The sequence below is a fragment of the Chlamydotis macqueenii genome, chromosome 10 (assembly GCF_036417535.1).
Source record: "Chlamydotis macqueenii isolate bChlMac1 chromosome 10, bChlMac1.mat, whole genome shotgun sequence".
NCBI lineage: Eukaryota > Metazoa > Chordata > Aves > Otidiformes > Otididae > Chlamydotis > Chlamydotis macqueenii.
Genome location: NC_141565.1, coordinates 7983819 through 8006784, shown reverse-complemented (window position 1 = coordinate 8006784; position 22966 = coordinate 7983819). Strand labels below are relative to the sequence as shown.

At 40.7% G+C, this 22966-nt stretch overlaps 1 protein-coding gene across 2 annotated transcripts in view; it reads left to right on the top strand.

Annotated features, from left to right (window-relative positions):
- Window positions 1–1044: 1044 nt before the first annotated feature.
- Window positions 1045–22966, top strand: part of DCP1A (decapping mRNA 1A) — a 42028-nt gene continuing 20106 nt past the window's right edge. Inside the window, exons 1-5 of one of the 2 annotated variants that reach the window (XM_086755503.1) lie at window positions 1045–1235; window positions 2306–2346; window positions 4151–4278; window positions 13574–13640; window positions 22596–22734. In XM_086755503.1, coding sequence (XP_086611629.1) covers window positions 1101–1235; window positions 2306–2346; window positions 4151–4278; window positions 13574–13640; window positions 22596–22734 — 510 coding nt within the window. In that variant the 5' untranslated portion in view covers window positions 1045–1100. The remainder of the gene's footprint in view (window positions 1236–2305; window positions 2347–4150; window positions 4279–13573; window positions 13641–22595; window positions 22735–22966) is intronic. The other variant, XM_086755502.1, reaches the window with a different exon arrangement.

Here is a 22966-nt window from a genome sequence, read left to right as displayed (position 1 = left end):
AGCATCACCCTAAAAGTACTGAAGATAATTCCTCCAGCCTGTGACTCAGCTCATCGCACGTCATATGCCAGCCTGCAATAAGTTCAGAAGCCTTTGTATTACTAATGCCAGTAAATAAATAATAACAATAAAAATAATGACCTATTTCAGTGTAAACCATACACGGATCTTCAGTTTGATCTGTTCCATGGAAATAAAGAAGCTATTTCTCTTAATGGCATGTCCAGCTGTGGAGAGGCAACTTGGGAGAAACAACCGAAAAGAGAATCATAGGATAGTTTGGATGGGAGGGGATCTTTAGAGGTCATCTAAAATCTCACAGAACGTGCTCAAGGGGACCAAGTACAGGGAGCGGAGCCGGCTAGGGTGGCTGATAGGACCCTTCTTCAGCAAAGGACTGAAAGTCCCTTCCTCACAGCATTGCGTGAGCTGAACCTGAGCGACACATCTGACAGAAACTGGAGGGAGCTCCAGCCGGCTGACGCGGAGGGGAGGCGGCCGGGAGGGAGCACAACTCTCAGCGTGGCCGGGGATGGCAGCGCTCGGCGTCCCGGGACGCTCGGCAGCAGGGCAGCGCGCAGGCCGCCGCTCCGCCCCGCCAGCCCAGCCCCGCAGCCCATGGCGGCACAGCCCTGCAGCCGCCGGCCGCCCGCTCTGCCGGTGCCCGCCAGCACCGGGGGACGCGCCACAGCCCGGCTGCCCCGCGTCAGGTTGAACCCCGTGAAGCCGGTTTTCCGCCCACGCCGCTGCGGCGCTGGTGTGTGAACGCCGGCCCTCAGCCCCGGGCCACGCGTGTCGGCGGGGGCTGGCGGCGGCCTCGGTCACGGCCGGTGCCCAACGCCCCATGGCCCAGCAAGGCCTCGGGCACGGGAGCTGAGGGAGAGCCCACGGAGGGGGGAGGTCGGGGTCCCGAGGGGGCGGGAACGGCCTCGTTGCTCCGGGCCGGCGGCTGCCGCGGCGCAGCCCTAGAGGGGGCTCAACCGCCGGGCGGAACGGCAGGTGCGGGGCTTGGCGTTCCGGCCGGCGGCCGGGACGGGCGTGCCGGTGACACCGCGCGTCAGCTTCTTGCCCTCCCCCGCGAGTGGCTGCCGGGATCCAAGATGGAGGCGGCGAGCAGAGCGGGGCAGGAGATCAGCCTGGCGGCCCTGAAGCAGCACGACCCGTACATCACCAGCATCGCCGACGTGACCGGCCAGGTAGCGCTCTACAGCTTCAGCCCGAAGGCCAACGAGTGGGTAAGTCCGGAGGAGCGGGCCTGCCTCTCCCCGCGGCCGGGCCGGGCCGGGGGGCGGCGGCGGTGCGGCCCTAGGGAGGGTGTTCGCGACCGCCCGTCGTGCGGGGTCGAGGCTCCGGTCGCCCGTGCCCTCGCCCCGCCGGCCGCCTGGCCCGGCGTCTGTGTACGGGGCCCCGGCGGAGGCTGCTCTCGTCCAACGGGAAGTTTGGGATTTGAGTGGCTTCCCCCCGCGGAGGGGTCGACCCCGACGGGCGCTTGTGCCCGAGGAGGGGGAGGAAAGCCTGTGCTGGCGCACGGGAGGCGCGGCGTCGTTCGCTCTCGGGGTAACTGTGACTGAAGCAGCTGGGGAGCTGGAGGTTTCTTTTGCTTCTGGTAGCCGTTGCTGGGTGTACTTTTTTTTTCCTTTTTATAAGTTTTAATTTGTTGTTGCTCATGCGTGTTGAACAAACCTCTAATTCAGGAGGAGTAGGATTTGAGAAATGTTAGTAATTTTCATGACCTTAAAACATAGTTTTGGCTTTACCACCGGTTTTGTCACAAAACTGAAAAATAGAAATATGTGAAACTTTGCATTGGCACGTGCAGTGCTGGAGCTGCATGCAGCTGTCTATGCTTGCAGGTCAGAAGCACGTGGTGAAGGTTGCTTTGAAAACTGAAATATGAAACAGAGCCATGGTCCATTGTTATATTGCCTTGTTGTTGGCTGTGCTGTTATTGCTGTCCTTTAAGTAACATTGCGGAAGACAACCTATCCAGTGTTTGCAGAACAATGGACTGTAGTCCATATTTAAAATAAAGAGTAATGAGTATAGGAAGGTTGTAGAATATTGTATATCACATCATCAGATTGATAGCTTGAATAAAGTCTTCTGGAAATGGGTTTAGTTTCCTAATCTTACTAAGATAAAACAGGTAGTTTCTGAAAATAAGAGATCATATTTTCAGTCGTATGGTGTTGACCCTTATGGAAAGATAAGGATGTTGTAAATCTCTGTAATTAAAATGTTATACAAAAGCTACGTAACTGTGTGAACAAGCATATCCCTTAAATGCAATTGCTGTCTCTTCTAGGAGAAAACTGACATAGAAGGGACCTTATTTGTATACAAAAGGTAAGGGCTTTGGGGTTTGTGGGTTTCCTTCTTTTTCCTTCCTTAAGAAAACAAACCTCAGGTGTCTTAATGTGTAGCTTTCAATCCAGTTTACTGGATTTACTGTGTCCAGTAAACTCGTAATTACTTATTTGTCCAGCTGTTAATGTCTGCGTACTCATTCGAAAAGCATAAACTCTGCACATAGGTGAACAACTGTTGAAAGCCCCCAAAAGTACTGCCGAGAAATTGTAAAACTTGACGAATGCTGCGTATGTATCCTCAGAGAAACCTAGCTTACCACATTTATTTTGTTAATCCAATAGCATTTGTTAACATATTGAGTTTGTTAAATGCTGAGTTTTCTTTTGTCTCTTGAAGTCTGTAAAGTTGATTATGAAAACAACACAGATGACAAATAATCTTTCCCAACTTAATTTCTATCATTTCCCAACAGTTTTTTAAATTGCCAAAGTTGCCTAAAAGCTGGAGATCTGCTAGGGTACAGTTTTGGGGGCTACTTGATTTCCTCATCAAAACTATGAAATAAATTTCCAGTTATATAGGATGGGGAAAAGGAGTGAGGGGTAAAACCAATGATGGATTTAAGTTTTAAATTACAGGCAAATAAAAAACCTAACAATGAGATAACACTCTGAACCTAAGAAATACAAATAATGCAGACTTAAGCCATACCGAAACAGATCTCATGGACCAGGTCATTACAATATTTTATCCTGGCAGTGTGAAGGGATACTAGTAACTGGTTCCTGTCTATTTTGCCTTAGCTTCCAGCTTGGAAATACTTAGTGTAAGAAAGCCAACCAAACTTAAAACTGAAAATCTAAGCAAAAAGTTTCCTTGTGACTAGCTTATTATTTCAAACAAGTTCTGTTAGGCATATTAAAAGACTAACTCATGATGGTAAAGACTGTTTGCCCCCTCCTTACAAGTTCTTGACAGATTTTGTTGTTGATCGTTCAGTAAAGGTGGCCACGTTGTTACAGAAATCTTAACACTTAATAGCTAATTATAATCTGATTTTTACCTTGCCTTCATCGTGCTGCTGTGTTGGTTATATGACTGTTTAGAGGTACAGCTGAGTATGCTGATGCAATATTAATGCAGCAAGAGAAAACAGATCTAAAACTATCTTGAACTTTCAGTTTTTGCTTTTTTGATGTTTTCTTTTTGCACCTGGTGTCTAGCAGAAATCTAGATAATAAAAATGGTTTCACCAAGCAATACAGTTCTGAATAATTTAATATCTACTTGAGGACACTGGGTTCAGTCTTTATTTTAAGAGTCTCCCTTTAAGAATAAATTACTGCTTCTGCTTCCCCTTATAAGTGTATTTCATGTTATTTAAACTAATAGCTTTTTTTCATTGCTGTACCTGTTTACAGTAAGGTACGCTCCATGAGTGGTTTCTTTTTTTTTTTTCTTCTCTAATAAAAGATTCTGCAATGCCTCAAGGTATCTTGTATAAAGTATTGAATACACTTGCATTTTCATCCTGGACCTGCCCCCTGTCCTAGTTTTTTTTTAATAGATTTTTTTTTTTGAGGCTTATCTTTGACTCAGCAACTGAGCAGTGTAGAACTGTAATGTTCATCCTAATCCTAGTTTGAAGTAAGTGTAGTTTTAAATTTAAATTAGTTGGCATACCAAGAAAATGCATAGAAGAACGACTATTAGAGCTTCAGGACTGCTAAAGCTTTGGCTGATAATGGAGATTTGCAGATTAATTCAAAACTATATTTCAGAAAATTTTATATGTTGATCAAGGTATTAATCTTTGTCTTTGTTTTAATTGAAACAATAGGTCAGCTTCTCCTTATCATGGTTTTACAATAGTAAATCGACTGAACATGCACAACCTAGTTGAACCAGTAAATAAAGATTTGGAGTTTCAGCTCCATGAACCTTTTCTTCTCTACAGAAATGCTAGCTGTGAGTATAACTTTCTTTAATCCATATAACCTTCATGTCCTGTCTGATAACCTAGACCACTTCTGATTACTGCGATGTCTGTTTCAAGTATAAAGTAATGGGGCATTGCATTGAAATGTGTGATTATATTTTCTGCCTGCAGTGCTAGATTTGCTTAAATAGGTGTGATACTATGTTACGATGACCACTTGCTTTGACAGAAAGGCTATACTAACAAAGTTCAATATTGCTATGTTTTTCTTAGGTAACGATCTGATAGGTTTAATCTAAACATATACACTATGAAATAATAGTGAGGATTGATAGATTTTGTAAGTATTTAACACCAAGAACAGTTCTAATGGCTTCCTCTTTTGCAAGCGGAAAATAAAATATTAACGAGTAGCTGCTTGAAGAAGTTGAGAAAATTGCTCAGCTCTAGGTTGAAGGTTTCTTTGTCCACGATACGTTTTGGACTCAGGAGATGTCTATACTAAATTTCCTGGAGTCTAGATTCCAGCAAGTCTGAGTTGGGTTAGTCATTATACAGATGAGTAGTAAAACGGTATCTTCTTGCTGCCTTTTGAATTCTAGTCATGTTCTGGGGCATCGGTCAAGCTTCAGAGTCCTGCTCTACTGTGTTCTATTTAGGTACATGCTAAAAATCCTGTTACTCCAAAGAACTCGAAGTATAAATTATGTATCCCTTAAAGAGAGGAGGAGGAAGTATATGTGTATATGAAATTCACAGAATGTTAAGTAGATAAATAAAAGATATCCCACAGAGCAGAGGGCCCTACTAATACAAAGGTGTCATTTCATGTCCTTTTTTCTAGGCAAAGTTCTTGAAACTAGTTTGCTGCTGTGTAGTGACAGATTCCCGTTACCGAATTAATTGGAGAACTTATGTGCTGTCTAGATACAGTACATTCTCAAAACTGTATCTTCTTCCTATCAGAATGTCCCATTGAATTACAGAGAGGAACACTGATTTGGCTATGCTTTAGTGTACCTAAAAGAACAGTCAGATGTTAATCCCGTCCTGTTTCCTCCTTGGAAAGCCTCTATGATCTGTGGGGAGTAGGATAGATTCCATTATGGTGACAAAGAACAGCTTAAGCTGGGTGGTCTGCTTGGTTTAATAGTCTTAGCAATCCTTCTGTAAGTGTCATTGAGAGGAAAAAGTCAAAACTCATCAGTAACTTGAGAAGTCTAGGAGATCGGGGAGGTAAATGACTGGCAAGAAATCAGAAGAGGAAAAAATATTGCATTGAGTTGGATATTTAAGCAGGTTTCTTGGTCTGGAAGAAAAAGGAGCGGTAGATGATGGTGGTAGGAGTAGGAGGCCAATGAGGTGGCAGTAGGGGGGAGAATTGCAGTTGTGAGATTGGTGACATAAGGGAAGCAGGAAGTTGGTTCATTTGTTTGTTGGAACTGCTGATGGTATCAGGAACCAGGAGCTGCTGTGGAATTACCATGGTGTATTCTAGTGGGAGTGACTAGAGTATCGCTTAAAGGAAGCAATCAAAGAAGGTAGGCTGTGTGTGAGTTCATTAGAAACCCCTAAAGCTAATTATATGCCTTTTCTCTCATTGATAAAAGCACTCCTTTTTCTACGGGACACTATTGTGTAAGATCTGTGGGAGGCTCATGGGAGTTAGGATAGAGATGACAGGGAAGTATGACAAAGGAAGGAATTCTTACAAAGGTGAGCAAGGAAAATATCATAGGCTGGATATGGAAAATAGTTACAATCTGAAGTAATCAAGTTTTTTCCCTCCTTTCCCATTGTGATTTTAAGACTTTGTTCAGAAATTGTCCTTTATTTCATCACTGTGTCCTGTCTCCTGGAAGAGGGTGGTAGCATGTCCAGAAACAGCCTGTACTGTTTGCAAATTAAAAGTATTCAGTGTAGTTAGTGTGTCATTAGTTATTTCCCGAGTGCCACAAATAAGCAGCACATCAGTTTTTGTGTGCTTTGCCAGTGTTCACTTTGTTCAAATATAAGCTGAAAGGCATAGAAAACAGCATCTAAGCTTTTTATTCCTTACGATTTCAAAACTGCTGACTCCTTCACGTTTTGCATTTAGCTGTTATGTTTTGGATTTTCTACTTTATATGCAGTTTCACAGATTTTCTGACTTCTGAATTAGTTAGAAATAAACCAAATTGTATGATTGAAATGTTCAATGTTAAATCTGTTTGCTTCTATCTGCATAATATTCATGAAACTTAAAAACAACAACAACAAAAAAAAAAAAACAAACAAAAAAACAAACAAACCCAAACACACTACAAACCAAAAAAAAAAAACCGCTTCAGGATTGATTTGGATTTGCAGGCAAATTTCAACATATATCTGTGTTATTTGTATATGTAGATTAGAGGATTCTTGTCCAAGTTATTTTCATAGGGTGTCCACTTCTGCTCAGCTGCCTGCTGGCATGAAAAACCTTTGCATCTGTGGGACTAATTCAGACAGGAGTTCTAAGCCAATGGTTAAGCCAATGTGTATCTCTAATGGCTTAATGTGAAGTTCTTTTGAGATCCTTTAATGACCGAAAGGGAATGGACTGCTAGGTGTGCAAGGAAAAACTATCTCTTATACAAAGTACTGGCAACAATTCTGTTTCTTGTAGAGTGTGGAGGTTTTTTGTATCCTGCTTGGGGAAGTTTGCTGTGGTCATTAGAAACTCTTAAGAGTAAGTTGTCCTGCTAAGCTGCTGAGTGATTGAACTGATGATTCTGTTTCCTTAGCTTACAGTTGGGAAATGGTTCAGACTACCTGATAAAAACCTGTAACCATGTTTATGGATACTGCTGTTTGGCAGAAACAAACATATTTTGTGTCTGTGTATTTAGGTTGTAACAAGATCAATGACAAATCGTGGTTTACACTTCCCCAGGGCCTGGCAGAAATAGTAGATGATGATCAAAGCAAAATTATGCTGCCGCCTATTTGGGGGAAGTTCGGTGTCAACAATCTTTATAACTGAATAAGATTATACTACTTTATAAACTTAACATTTTCCCTTTGTTCTGGGATTCTGTCTTGACTTAACAGACTTTGCCTTTATTATCTTATGTATACCAGATCAGACCTTCTGGCAATGAGAAGCATGAGAGCTGTTCTAAGTATATCAAGTGATGTACTCCAGTCTATGCAGAGCTGCTAGCAAGTTGTATGAGAAACTTTGCAAGCAGTATATAAACTTTTTTTGTTGTTTTTTGCTTGGCTGGAGGCTATAAAATTATTTGCCTGTCATGCTAGATCATAATATTTTTTGTGAGTTTTAACATTCTTTTATAGTTTGATTTGTTCAAATACTTATTTTTAATATACAATGGAATTTTTAGTTTGCTGCATATCAGAACTTACTTTTGTTAAGCCGTAGACATGAGATCCTTTATCCAATTGCACAAAAGCTTTTTCATACTCTTAGAACAAGACTAGGTAATTGTCATTTTATTCTGATGGGGAGGCCTGACTTATCTTTCGTAGTCATTAGGGGTTTCCCCCCTGTTTTTTCAGAGTGGAATATGAAGGAGTCTTTCATGGGTGTTCTGGAAGGAGAACAGACCAAGTGATACAGGACCTTTCTTATATCTACCTTTTGTTGTGTGGAATGGAAGACATTTGGGTCAATTTGTTATTTGTGACTTTGGTTAGATGTAAGACATGTAGAGGATTTGTTGTTTTTGTTGTGGGGTTTTTTTTGGTTTTGTGTTTTTTTTTTTTTTTTTTTCAGGAAATACTACAATTTAATATTTTAGCCATTAATGGGGAATTTTTTCCCAACTCTAGACTTTTTTTTTTTTTCTCCCCCCTCAAAATCATTCTGGCTACGTAATACAGTTTAAGCCCCAAAATAATCCTTAAACCTAGAATTTTGGGAAATGCTATGTCTACTTTAAAAGTTGTATATAATGCTGCCTGAAAACTTCCACTATTTTTCCATGAGGCATAAGAACCTAAACCAAAAATGATAGGGGGTCTGACTAAGAAGCTGTGAGACATTGTACCAGCTACAGTGGTAAACAGAAAAAAAGGTATTCAGCTTTTCATTGTTAGAGAGAAGTAAAGAAAGCAAATATCTCCAAATGTGAAAAACCAAGAAATTAAGTCAAACAATTTATTTACATTTCAGTAATATAACATGGTTTTAATTTAGAATTCCTCTTAAAAGGTGGCAGTTTTTTTAGGTTATACTTCATACTTAATGTGCTGTTTATTATTGCTTAATCTGGAATATGCATTGCTGGGTACACTTGATTCTTGTCTAGCTTTCCCTCTGGACGCATGCACATTCTTTAGAGTATTCAAAGTATTTGTTCATGAAGCACTGAATCCCATTGACCTAGGCTTGTTTCCTCCTGACTGCATTTTGTGAGGAGTATGTTAAACTCTGTTTTAAAAAAATGCATACAGTTCTGCCAGTAACAATAATAATAGTCCAGCCTGAAAATTCAGTATTCCTTTCAGTCTGTAATGTGAAAATTTGGAGCTGATAGTTGATAGTTTGCTTAATAATCGAGGAAAATTAGTCAAAGTTTTAAACGATGGCCGACTTACCTCTTAAAGTCTGCAAGAAGTATTCTTCTAAGTCTTTCTCGTTTATAATTTTCCCTCTGTATTGGTGGTGTTGGTCTTGAGTAAAAGGCTTTTTAATCCAAGCTAGTTCACTTGGGAGGTCAGGCAGATTGATTTCCATGATGCTGAGAAGACAGATGCTAAGCATAAAACTTGAGTATTGAAATAAATCGTCCTTGTTTGGTGTGGATTTTTTTTTTGTTTGGGTTTTTCTTGCTTGCTTCTTATTCCTGTCTTGTCTTGCTTCTTATTCCTGTCCAAGGGCAAGAATTAGTAAACCAAAAATAATGGATTTTTGGAGAGGTTTATACATTTTAAGCTGAAAACTCAGCTATAAAGTGCTGTCCTCTGGGTTTGTTGTATTATCATTGATTAAACAAACTCATATTCAGAACAGCAAAGGCAAAAAGAGTTGTGTTGTTTCAAATGGCTCTTAAAATTCTTTGAAAGAGCTCATGACTGGTTTAAAAACGAGCCATCTGTACTGGTAAGGAAAGCCTTTCATTGTCACCTTTGTTCCTGTCTGGCAGTGCATTAAGCATAACATATCTCTCCCACAGCCGAATGGCTCTCCAGCAAGTGCATTAACCCAGTGGTTTAGCCCGAGATAAGAAAGGAGCCTGTTCTTGATACCTTTATAGCAGAAGCAGCAATGCAAGCAGTGCTAACGGGATGGGAGGAACTATTGAAAGCTGTTAAGGAGTTCTAAAAATATTTTGTTTGACCTGAAAGATGGCACTCTAACTGGAAGGGGTTTTCTACTCTGGTTCATTGTTGCAAAGTAGTAATCCCTCTCATTCCACACTAGACTTTGTCGAGTGGCTGTTTGTTAGTGTTAATCTTGGATGCTGTTTGCCACCGCTGAATTACTCCAGTGCAACTGCTTGTGGGATTGTGCTGTGAACTGTATTTGTGAAATGGCCTTAGATATTCAAAACAATAAGAAACAGAGGGACTCTTTAAAATTAATTCTAATGATCTATAAATCTATGTGGCAGGCTAATATTCAAATTGAGGGGAAATATGAATAGTGGATGGGGAATCTCAGTGAAGAAATCAGAGCAGAGTGGCTGAGGAGAGGTGGCATTTCAGCTGACCTTGCTACTGGAAGGAGTATTAGCTTGAGAGAGATTGCTTTGTGCCTTGAACTCTAAAGTGTAAAATGACACATACTGTATGCAAATTATGTATATATCTACTTTTCTTTATGGCAGTGAGGTCAGGTTAAGTTGATTTCCATGATTACCTTACAGGATGGGTTTCAAAATACGAGTCTCTGCTTTCCAGAGAGAGTTTGAAAGGTTACTGTTCCCCACTTTCAGTTGTTCTGCTTCATTTGTATAGCAACATCTAAATTGGAACTATAAAATAAAACTTTTCTTCTGTCTTCTATCAGCTCTTCCAACTAGTTATGGTAACTTTTAAACACATCATGTTTTTGAATGAAATGAAGCTGTACCTGCACAAATGGCTGAACTGCCCAAGGCAAGAGAGTGCTAGTGTCTGGAATCTCTGAAACTGGCAGTGCGGATGGGTCCCGTGTACACTTCTGGCACAGCATTCTCAGGCTACAGTTTCATGAGCATTTTAACAGTTTTGCCTTACTGTGCTGGCCCCAGCTTCTTGTTTCTGCCCTCTCCTGTGCTGGATGGCATGTTTGTGAAGCCAATGCACTTCAGTATCAAGGAAATGATCTGGACTAAAATGTATGCAGCTGATGTAAGAGACAGGAGTGATTTGGGGTAGAATGAGTTAATGGCAAAGTTGTGAGAATCTAAGAGGGGTGACACTGCTTCTTTCTGCTTACTTGAAAACTGAAGTGAAACTACAGCTTTGGGATGCAACTTCATTTTTATGTTGCTGAAGAGTGAGGCCTCTGTCTCACTGGCACTTTGCTATTCCTACTCTTAATTCAGATGTACTAACTGGGCAGCATTGGAACAGTAAGCTGACTGCCCTGTGAAGCAGTGGGAGCACAATGTAGAAAAGAGTCCAGGACCATCCTTCTGGTGTCATCTGGCTGTTAGACTTTTGTAATGCTTTTGTCTTCTCTAAATCTCTTTGTTCTCCCATAGAAAGTTCAGTCAAGTTTTAATGATTGATCCAGTCAAGTTTGGAGAGGTTGAGTGTTATGTGTTAAATAAATACTTGTGGGTCAGTGTTTCAAATAAAAATGACATATTAGAGAAGAATGTAGATGAAGATATCTGCTGGCTTCTTTTAATTTTGTGAAATCTGATTTGTCTGTGATATGGGTTACTCATGACTTCATGTGTGTCAAAGTGCAGTGTGAATCCAGCTGAAAGATAGTGCTGCTGGTGATTACAAACTACTTCAACTTGATTACTAAAGATGCAGTATAGAAAAGCTGGATGGAAAGTCTTGAACTAGATGGAAAAAATGAGTCAATTTGGTAGCTTCTGTTGGATGAGACTCTTGAAAGAACTGCAGTAGAAAGATGTGCCATTAGACACGTGAACATTCAGCTAATGTTTATGCTGATTGTAGTAAAAAGATCACAGATTTGAAAAAAGCTGTTGTTAATAAAAGGATGTTTGTAGCTCAAGTTGCATGTGTGTAAGAAATACATCAAATATAGTAATGCAGTTGGGTCACACACACATACTTCTGGGGCAAGAGAGCTCAACTGATAGTACAAATTAGTCCTCTTTTGAAAAGAGGAAGGTAAGCATTCCAGCCTGTTGGACCATATCTAAGTTAATGCCAAAGTTAACTTGTTCACAATCTGCTTTACATCTTTGTAATACTGTTAATGTTTTGCAGTGACTCCCTATGATTGCTTGCCAGTAGTACAAAATAGAAAAAAAGGCTGATACTTTGTACAGCAAACTGAGATTTGGATCTGCTTCTGGTCTTGTGTAGGCCTGTTTCTGGCAGAATTGAGTGTGACTTTTATCATTTGTCCCATTAAGATATCATTATGGATTCCTTATCTTCATTTCTTCAGCAAGTATGCTTTTGAAGAAGCTTTCTTCTCTTGGCAGTTTTCTGCTAATGGATTCAGGGAATGGAAAGAGCTTTTCTTCAGTGTTAAAATATGTTGCATGACTAAAGTAGTAGCTCAGACTGGAAAGACGTTAGGTTTCTATGCAGTAGACAATCCAGTTGTATTGAATATTAGTAAATACTTCAAAAGCACTGGTACATGGATGAAATGCTTTTTTTTAATTGGCTTATGTCTTTTGTAAGAAGAAAGTTCCTTAAATTGCGCTGTACTGATTTTTCTATGACTTGAAAAGCTGTCTGTTGCTTAAGCTGTAGCTTCTGAAGAAACAACACCCAAATGAAAATTTAATAAAATAAATTTTAAATAAGAAGCTAAGTAGAATTTACATTTGTCTTAAGACACTGTTACAGAAATGAGGTGCGAGCATGACTTTTTGAGGGTTTTAGTCCAACACAGTAAACCTAGGATAGCTGGGAGGTCTAGAAGAAAGGTTTGGTAAATAATTCCCTTATTTGCCATGGCTTGAAATAACTTTGAATGGACTTTGGTTGAGATTTTTTTTTAGTGTTTTGAGGAGGAAGAAAAAAGTGCTGTGTATTTTTTTTTTTAACATTCCTTTCCTTTAAGACATATTTTCACAATCGGTTAGTGGTTTCAACATCTTAAAACCTTTATACTGCATGTATTGCAGTATAAAGATGACTTTTGAAAGGCTAGAAGTGTCTTCTCAGAAATGAAAATATTTTAATGGTACCATACATAAAGTGTCCAGTTGCCTTTGATGTACTTGCACGCTATGCATTGACAAACTTCATAGGTGAGCCAAGATTTAAAATAGCCCACTTTGTGGGTTGGATTAAATACAATTCTGAGAAGACTTTTGCGGATTTGTTGTGTTGGCACGACTGTGGGGACAGTGAGGAGATGGATATGTGTGTGGGTAAAAAGTGACCTCTTTGAAGTGGGATTGCTGATGAAGAAATATTACGTGGTACCTCTGACAAAGTTTCTTCTTCTGATGGAGTAACTTTTAGCTCGGTGATCAAGCTCTAACTCTGCCAGCTTTCAGTGTAATTTTACTTATTCTGAAAGCCAGAATAAGGCTTGCAGTGTCTTGCTGAGCTGGAACCCTTTTGCCCTCATTGCTTTGTCCTTGATACCTTCACAGAGTAGAGTTCAATATGAATCTGGTTTTAAGCTGCTCCATTAATGTGATTGGAGCTTTGGTACTGCTTCCTTGCTATACAACTATTTCTCTTACAAAAAGAATTTGGAGAGGGAACCTTCCAGAGAGCCTCTAACTGAACTGTCATACTGTAATTCAAACTTTAATATTATTGTTGAGCTTCAAAAATGGACAAACTTAAAAATGAGCATTAAAAAAAAAATGTTCCTTAGCCTAGTTGAAATGCTAAAGTCAGTAATTCAAAACAGAAGGTTGCAACTGCAGGGAGAAGGCATGTGGTAGTTAAAACTTCATTTTTTGTACCACTTTTATTTATAAACACTATCAACATTTTGTAGTTCTTCCATTTAATCTGACTGAAGTTGTATTTGTGTTCCCACATGACCTATTTCTAGTTACTTTACACATAGTAGTTGGTGACACAGAATATTTGAGTGGAAATTGATCGTAATTCATATGTTGCAGATCTAATGGACTGCTGTTTTTTTTCTTTTTTTTTTTCCTATTGGTTTTATTTCCTTTTTTAATTGTTTGTCTTACACTTGCTTTTTTTTCTTTTCTTATTTTCAAGTGTCAATTTACAGTATCTGGTTTTACGACAAGAATGACTGTCATCGAATAGCAAAACTCATGGCTAAGTAAGTACTCTGGTCTTAATCTAAAATTCCTTTATACAATACAGGGAAAAAAATTGAACATATTAAACATATTTGAGATTTTTCCTCACTCTCCTTAAATAGAAAAAAATCCTACTTTCTTGCTGGTACCAGTTTTTTTAGTAATCAAAATGTTGGGTTTGTTTTTTAAAAAACTACAGCTTTAAAATGTTCAGCTAAGTGGTAAACAAAAAAAAAAATCAATTGAAGTATTAGTTGGCATTCTCCAAAGAAAGCAAATATGAACACTGTATTTTATTTTGTATAGGAAATGCTAGCAAAAGATCCTGTGATGCAGAAAGTGTAATCAAATGGCTATGGTTTTTTGCTTGGTTTTGTGGGGTTTTTTTGGTGATGGGCTGGTTTTTGTTTGGGTTTGTTTTTTGTTTTTAGAGTGAGTTTGTTTGGGGTTTCTTTTCTTTTTAAGGCTTAGTTATTATTTCTGGCTAAAGTGAAGAGATGAGAGAGTGGTAGGAGAAGAAGGTGGAATCTTACAGAATTAAAGGGATGTTAGGACAGTAAGCAAAACTATGAAATAATAGGAGCATGTTGTTCCTAATTTCTGGATCGCTTGATTATTTTTTTTCTTTCTTTCTTCTTTGGAGATAAAATTGTTTTAAAAACCTGCCATGTCACTTGCTCTTATTTTGTAGTTGAAAGGGCTCCTAGAGATGTCACGCAGCAGGAGAATTTCTGAAGTGATCTCAATTTGAAGAAACCTTAAAAGACTGTGTTTACAATCCCATGGTTTTGTTAGTTTGTTTAAGCTGCTGTCACTGTAGCAATGCAGTTAGCTTAGCTGTACTCTAGACGGTTGCACTGCTACGGCTGAGGAGAGCTTCAGACTAGAGTACAGAAGTTTGAGTGAACAACAGAGGTCAAAAAAGGCTGGAATGGTTGAGCTGGCAATGTCCTTCAGGGACCTGATGGGCCAAGTGCCATGGGAGGCGGCCCTGGAGGGAAGAGGGGCCCAGGAAAGTTGGTCCATATTCAAGGAGCACCTCCTCCAGGCTCAGCAGAGGTGCATCCCGATGAAAAACAAGTCGGGCATAAAGGCCAGGAGGCTGGCATGGATGAGCAAGGAGCTCCTGGACCAACTGAAAGTGAAAAAGGAAGCCTATAGAGGGTGGAAGTGGGGACAGGTAGCCTGGGAGGACTACAAAGAGGCTGCGCGAGTGGCCAGGGATAAGGTAAGGAAGGCCAAAGCCCTGGCAGAACTGAATCTGGCCAGGGATATAAAACGTAATAAGAAGAGCTTTTATAGGTACGTAGGGGACAAAAGAAAGTCCAGGGTAAATGTAGGCCCCCTCCGGAAGGGAACTGGTGTCCTGGTTACCCAGGACATGGAGAAGGCTGAGGTTCTCAATGACTTTTTTGCCTCAGTCTTCACCGACAAGAGTTCCTGTCCCACTGCCCAAGCTGTAGAAGGTGCAAGCAGGGACTGCGCGAATGAAGAACTGCCCATTGTACTCGAAGAGCAGGTTCGGGATCATCTGAGGAACCTAAAGGTGCACAAGTCCATGGGTCCTGATGAGATCCATCCGTGGGTCCTGAGGGAACTGGCGGATGAAGTTGCCAAGCCACTGGCTATTGTATTTGAGAAGTTGTGGCGGTCTGGTGAGTTCCCCGATGACTGGAAGAGAGGGAACATAACCCCAATTTTAAAAAGGGGAATAAGGAAGACCCAGGTAACTACAGGCCGGTCAGCCTCACCTCTGTGCCTGGCAAGGTCGTGGAGCAGATTCTCCTGGAAACCATGCTAAGGTACATGGAGAGCAAGGAGGTGGTTGGTGACAGCCAACATGGCTTCACCAAGGGCAGATCGTGCCTGACCAATCTGGTGGCCTTCTATGACGGGGTGATGGCATCGGTGGACAAGGGACGAGCAACTGTCATCATCTACCTGGACTTGTGCAAAGCTTTTGACACTGTCCCGCGCGACATCCTTCTCTCTAAACTGGAGAGACATGGGTTTGATGGACGGACCACTCGGTGGATAAGGAGTTGGCTGGATGGCCGCACTCAGAGAGTGGTGGTCAACAGCTCAATGTCCATGTGGAGACTGGTCACGAGTGGCGTCCCTCAGGGGTCCGTGCTGGGCCCGGACCCGTTCAACATCTTTGTCGGCGACATGGACAGTGGGATAGAGTGCACCCTCAGCAAGTTCGCCGACGACACCAAGTTGTGTGGTGCCGTCGACACGCTGGAAGGGAGGGATGCCATCCAGAGGGACCTTGACAGGCTGGAGAGGTGGGCCTGTGCCAACCTTATGAAGTTCAACCAGGCCAAGTGCAAGGTCCTGCACCTGGGTCATGGCAATCCCAGGCACAAATCCAGGCTGGGCGGGGATTGGATTGAGAGCAGCCCTGAGGAGAAGGACTTGGGAGTGCTGGTGGATGAGAAGCTCAACATGAGCAGGCAATGCGCCCTTGCGGCCCAGAAGCCCAACCGCATCCTGGGCTGCATCAAGAGGAGTGTGGCCAGCAGGTCGAGGGAGGTGATTCTCCCCCTCTACTCTGCCCTGGTGAGACCCCACCTGCAGTACTGTGTCCAGTTCTGGAGCCCCCAGCACAAGAAGGACATGGACCAGTTGGAGAAGGTCCAGAGGAGGGCCACGAAGATAATAAAAGGGCTGGAGCACCTCTCTTATGAGGACAGGCTGAGAGAGTTGGGGCTGCTCAGCCTGGAGAAGAGGAGGCTCCGGGGAGACCTGATAGCGGTCTTCCAGTACCTCAAGGGGGCCTACAAGAAAGATGGGGATAGGCTGTTCAGTAGGGCCTGTTGCGATAGGACGAGAGGTAATGGTTTTAAAATAGAGGGCGGTAGATTTAGATTAGAAATTAGGAAAAAAATTTTTACGATGCGAGTTATAGAACACTGGCACAGGTTGCCCAGAAAGGTGGTGGAGGCCCCATCTCTGGAAACGTTCAAGGCCAGGCTGGATGAGGCTCTGAGCAATCTGATCTAGTCGGGGATGTCCCTGCTCCTTGCAGGGGGCTTGGACTAGATGACCTTTGAAGGTCCCTTCCAACCCTAACCATTCTATGATTCTATGAATGTGGCATAAAGTCTTTAAAATAGGTTGTGATGGGAGGATATTCTTGCACCTTTTGGTTCCTTCAGGTGAGGTGTCTTGCAAATTAAGCCAAGACTTTTTACTAATAGAAAAGGATTAGAATTAACTTAAGCAAATCTTCAATGTTCTTATGAAAGCAAAGAGCTTGACGTGTATGACAGTTGCACTAGCAAAAATACAAAATTGCAAAATGCACATGTACTGCACCGGCTATCTTCTCATCCCTTGTTCTCTGCTTTGCTTTTCTTCACCATCACACTCTGCTTTCCTGAACTTTCTTTTTTGTTGCATGCCTTAATCAGTATGTCATGTCTTGCAAGTCAGGATTTCTTGAAGACTCACAAAACTTAGTTATACAGAAACTAGTCACACTGTAGACATTTTAAGCTGAATTCTAGTTTCTTCTTCTGGGGTTTTTGCTTTGTGTTGTTTTGACTTTCCCCCACAGAAGCAATGTAAGACAACACAAATGACAGACTTTGATATCAAGGTCTCTTTCTAAATTCTTTTCTTTTCTCTCACCCTGATGACCCTATACAGTTGCCATTTTCCACTTTTTTTCCTGTTATTTGACTTGTTCAAATATAAGGATTAATGGAAAACATAAGAAGGACATGAACCTGTTGGAGAGAGTCCAACAGGGCTCACGAAGATGATCAAAGGGCTGGAGCACCTCTCCTATGAGGACAGGCTGAGAGAGTTGGGGCCCTTCAGCCTGGAGAAGAAAAGGCTCTGGGGAGATCTTATAGTGGCCTTCCAGTATCGAAAGGGGGTGTACAGGAAAGATGGGGAGAAACTCTTCAGCAGGGCCTGTTGCAATAGGATGAGGGGTAATGGTTGTAAAATAGAGGGAGGTAGATTCACACTGGACATTAGGAAAAAAAATATTACAATAAGGGTGATGGAACACTGGGACAGGTTGCCCAGAGAGGTGGTGGTGGAAGCTCCATCCCTGGAAACGTTCAAGGCCAGGTTGGATGAGGCTCTGAGCAACCTGATCTGATTAGAGATGTCCCTGCTCCTTGCAGGGGGGTTGGACTGGATGGGCTTTAAAGGTCCCTTCCAACCCAAACAATTCTGTGATTTTAAAACAATTGTGTGAAACTGACTCTCAGAAATTGTTACTAAAACAAATAAAATGTCTATTGCCTTTCCACTTTATAAACAGAGCATCAGAAGGGCAAGGTTTTCTTTTTTTTTTTTTATGCACCTTTTAATCTAAAACCATGATTAATGTTTGAAGTGGAGGAGAGAGCTGGACCTTCAAACTCTACCATGTTCTTATTCTGTCGTGCAGAGCTACACTGCAGATCTTAGCGTTATATAGCAAAACTTGAGTTCATTTGGTATTAAACCAGCCACTGTAGCACAAATCATGGGCTGTAGATACTTCAAGGATCTTTAAAAGTGTAATCAGGTAAACAATCAGTCTAGCCATGGCTCAGCAGTCCATGAAGTATATCTACTCTTGCTGGATTCTGTGATGTTCTGGAAATAAATGTAACCCCATAGGCTCATTTAAAGTCAGTCTGGAAATAATCGAAGTTTTATTGTCATCTCCTTTGTAAACTACTGTAACCTGCCTTTTCTTGGGTCCTTGGTGCCTCTGTTGCAGCTTTGTTAACACACAGAGGCAGAAGTGCCGAAGTTGACATTATTGCTTCGCCCCTTTTTATGGTGCAGATGCTCACACTCTTGTGATTGCAGCACCTCAGCACCCTAGAAAGTTTCTGAGATTACAGATTATTTTGGAAGGTCAAAAAGCTGAAATGTTTGTTTGGGGTTTTTTTAAGTGTTGGAATTTTTTATCATAGGTGTTGGAATGATTGTGTATTTAAAGTATCTTTGAAATTAGAGTTCATGTATCAAGCGGACTTCGGGGAACATGTATTGAGCTTTGTCACTTCAGACATAGGCAAGTGAAACTGGAGAAATCAAATGTGTACATAAAAAGATTAATTGATTTGATATTGGCAGTATACAGACAGTTACATTTTGCTAGCTGGCTAGGACCTCCCTTTAGTATAATTTTTAGTCTTTACTGCTATTGGCAAAAAAAAAAGGTATAAGTGATCTTTGCTAGGCTAGCTACTGCTTAGTATTAAGTCTTTCATTATCTGAGTGCTTTTTTAAATAAAGCCTTTCTTTATTATTAGATTATGGAATGTCTGAATATTTCTAGTTCTTTTTTCCTTTAAAATTGTGTATTAGTTTGAGGGTAACAGAAGTATTTTCAGAAGCCATTTTTATACTGAGAAAGGTGTTTAGTATTTAGTGTAAGTCTATTTACTTGTATTTGTTAAAAAAGCAGTGTAGAATGAAATCACACTTCATTTGGTTCCTCATGCCTTATAGCTTCTGAATATCTAAAGGTTCATACTAGGGAAAATGAAATTAAGGCATTCTAGTTGCACGTTACAGTAGGATGGAAAATCTGCACTTCTGAGGCTGTTGTTACAAACTTGATGAGAAGCAGATTGATACTATTTGCTGACATCCACTTCCACAGGTGCCAAGCCTTCTCTCTCCCAAAATGGGTAAAGGCAGTCAGAAGATAATTAAAAATGCTGATAATTCTGTGTGCTTCTCTATAAAAAGGAGGCTGAAACTACAAGAATTATTTCATCCTGGGATGAAAGATGTATTTAAGAAAATTTAAAATATCCTCTTTAATTTAAACAAAAATAGTTTTTTAAAATTCCTTTTTAAATCTTCCTTAGAGAAGGAAAGCTGCATTTCAGCGCATGGTAGCGGTCTCCATCAGGCTTAGTTCAGTATATTTTGAAATAAATATTTACATTGTCTTCCAAGGGTATTAATTTTGTTTCACAGATTTTGTCTTTGTCTTGGGTGGAAATTTGGATTTGCACCCTTTTGCTTACGTGGGGCTTTTTATCACTGATAGGAAAGAGTACTGCCTTTATAGTACCGCAGAGCTTCAAAAACATAACCGTAAAAGGCTTCAAGGAGATTGCGTTCTCTTTCCTGCTGGTTGACTTGACCTTATTGTGCCAGACTGAGTTAACGAGATCGCAGGCCACCCATTTATATTTTGGTGGCTTATCTTTCAAAAGGAAAGTAAATTAGTGTTTGTGGGCTTTATAATCACAGACTTCACTTCTCACATTCTGTCTGTCTCCCTGCTCCCCACCTCTCCTTCTGTGAGGTTGTGCCGGGTATATTTTCAATGCTAGAACTGCAGATACTCTGAAGCAAGCTGTCACAGCAGCTACTGTGTCCCCGAAGGAATGCGTGCTACTTCTGCTATCTGATACAATGAAGAGAAACAGCAGGTCTTCTTTTAAAAAGATACAATCCCAGATTGCACACAGAGCGTGTTCAGTGTACACATTTGTATTAGTGGACTTTTTTTCCACCAGCAAAGCTATTCGATTTACAGAACTTCTTCGTTTTTATAAAAAGAACTCTAGAATTTCATGAGATGAAAAAAATTTTATGGGAGTCATCAGACTGTTAACTTCAGAAATAATTAATTTGGGTCAAGTTAAGTCAAGGCGATTGTTTGTACGGGGTAAGCTTTCTAGAAGTAGGACAAAAACTAGGGATTTTCAAGTCTTTGTGAAACTATCACATTGTGACATGTAACTTTGCAGAGGGTTGGTTTTTTTTTTTTTAATTTTTAGGTTAGTTTATGGGCTTGTGTTATCCTGTTTCCACAGTCAGATCCAAAGCAGCTTCTGAGATACAGGCAGAAAGCTAGAAGTGGGAAAGTATCTCAGAGTTTTGGGAGTATACCGTTTAACACTTACCCCATCACCACTGTCTGAATGTAACTTGCACAAGACAGACGATAGAGGAAGAGCTATTACACAATTATCTACATGAGAAGATAATTTGTTATTCTTAAAAAAAAAATTAAGAAGATAAACACTTCATAATGGACAACAGAAAAATATTATGAAATGTTTTTTCAGAAATCTTTGTGAAGCATTTCTTAGAAATGGATGTACTCCTTGAAGATGTTTTGCTATGAGACCAGTTAGTATTATTTTAATGGGAAGATGTTTTGATGAAGCCTTCTGGACCAACTAATTAAGAGCAGAAGGAGGATCTCAAGACTGAAGCCTTTGCGTCACCTGTCAGGCAGCACACGCGTGACTTCAGCTGTCCAGAATTTTCCTTCTAACTGAAGTATTTATTTTTTTCTAATACAATTATGATGACACTTAAAATCTCAGCAGAGTATTCTGGTTATTTTACCTTGCCCTATCTTATCCCTAGGTTCGGAGTTGAGTTTAGACAAGTCCTAAGTCAGGACTTGCCCGCGTGGGGTGCTAGAACAAAATGTTCTCTCAGGGAGTCACCATAGAAACATTTGTATAGTATTGAGCTGCTTCATCCAAACAAGCACACGCTGCAGTTCTTAGAAATTGTCAGACAGAGTGTAGATTGGCCTCTGCATTCCAAGTTAAGTTTGCAGGTGAATGCTTGCTTACAAACAGAGAAAGCTGTACTAATAATGAGAAGCTGGTTAAATAAGCAGCTTGTATGATTAAAAATTTTCAAAGTAATTTTGAAAGCAACATTGAATTGTTGCCAAATCTAACTCTTCTTCAAATAAACACAGCTAAGCTCTAGTGAAGTGGCTTGGTTGCTAGAAAACTGCAAAGAAATTTCTAAGATGTAAACTATTTTTTTCCCTCAAAAATGGCAACTTAGAGGTGCTTATAAATATCTGATTACAGTTTATAAAATCTACAGTTTGTCCTGAATCCTGACTGACCCAAAGAAACTGGAAACTGGAATGATTGACACTTTTTGTGATTGTTACGATGGCACCTCTTGGCTCCCCTGTCAGCCATCAGTTCCACAGCATGAGAGTTCTCAAGTGACATGCCAGCTCCAGAGCTCTGCCCTGTTTACAGTGCTTGTTTTTTCTTAACATATTTGATTAATGCAGGCTTAAAAAAGAGGGGATTACAGGCTGGTGTGTGTTTATTTCAAGAGGATAAGCTTTAGCGCATTGCACAGCCATGTATATCTTGTGAACTGCGTATGGATTAGGAGTAGAAATATCTGCTGCCTTTACTTTTATTAATGGAGCATACCAGCTACACATCATCTTCTTGCATATCTTAACCATCGTTTGAACTGAGGCTTTTTGATACTTGAGGCAGGTAGGGATGAAGTGGAAGTGATTCATGAATTGTAGGCACCAAAGGCCAGAGGAAAAGATGTTGTAGACCTGCAGATAACTGTAATGACTACAGGGCAGCTAGAGAAGAAAATGACTTGCCCTGCTTTCCAGAGCCTGAAGTGGGGGAGTAAGGGGTAACTTGTTCTAAGCCTCCTTGCAGACTGACTCCAGAGACATCTGGTGTGAGCCAGCTCTCTTCTTTCCCAGTGTCTTTGTTCTGTTGTATAATGGTAGGCCTCATCCTAAATTAGAACTGTTTTGTAATTGATTTTGTTGGATAACATGGCTTGATTGGCTAAATATGGAAAAAATGCATGTTAGGAAATGAGTAAAAAATCTATTTTACTCAGTCTATGGTATAATACATGTGCTCTTTGTATAACACATGCTTGGATGTCCACATACTTTACTGTAAAAGTGTCTAAACATGACAGTTTTACAGAAGAAGTGTTTACTGCAGGCAAACTTTGTGAGAGACAGACCAGTGCTCTCTGGATTGGAGAGAAATTGTACAGACCATTTGACAGTTTGACTTGTATAAACCTTGTAGCAAATAAGAACTTGTGTAATTTTGGTCAATGGTTTTTGTTCAGTCAGAAGAAAATGTGTTAATATGCCAGGAGTACATTATTCTTTACTGCTTTTTGCAAGATGTTAACTCTAGATAAAGATTTTAAATCCTGTTTCTCCTTTCCTGTTATAGAGTGGTAGAACAAGAAGCTCTGAGATCGCAGCAAGTTTCCCAGGACAGAAAAAGTCCCGGCAGAACCAATGGCTGCAATGAAAACAGGCCCATTGACATCTTGGAAATGCTTAGTAAAGCCAAGGATGAATATGAACGAGTAAGGAAATGGCTGTGGGGGTTTGTTTGTTTGTTTTCTCCCCCCCCCCCCCCCCACCTTATGAACAAATAAAAACACTACTTCTATGTCTGAATAAGGGGCTTAGGACATCTTGTGGACTCCACTTAGAGAGAAGGAGTAGTGTGGGGAAAAAATCATATTTTAAAACAATGTGGGATTTGATTGTTGCATGAATTCTTAAGTTTTATTTCACTAATTATTACCTTAGTGG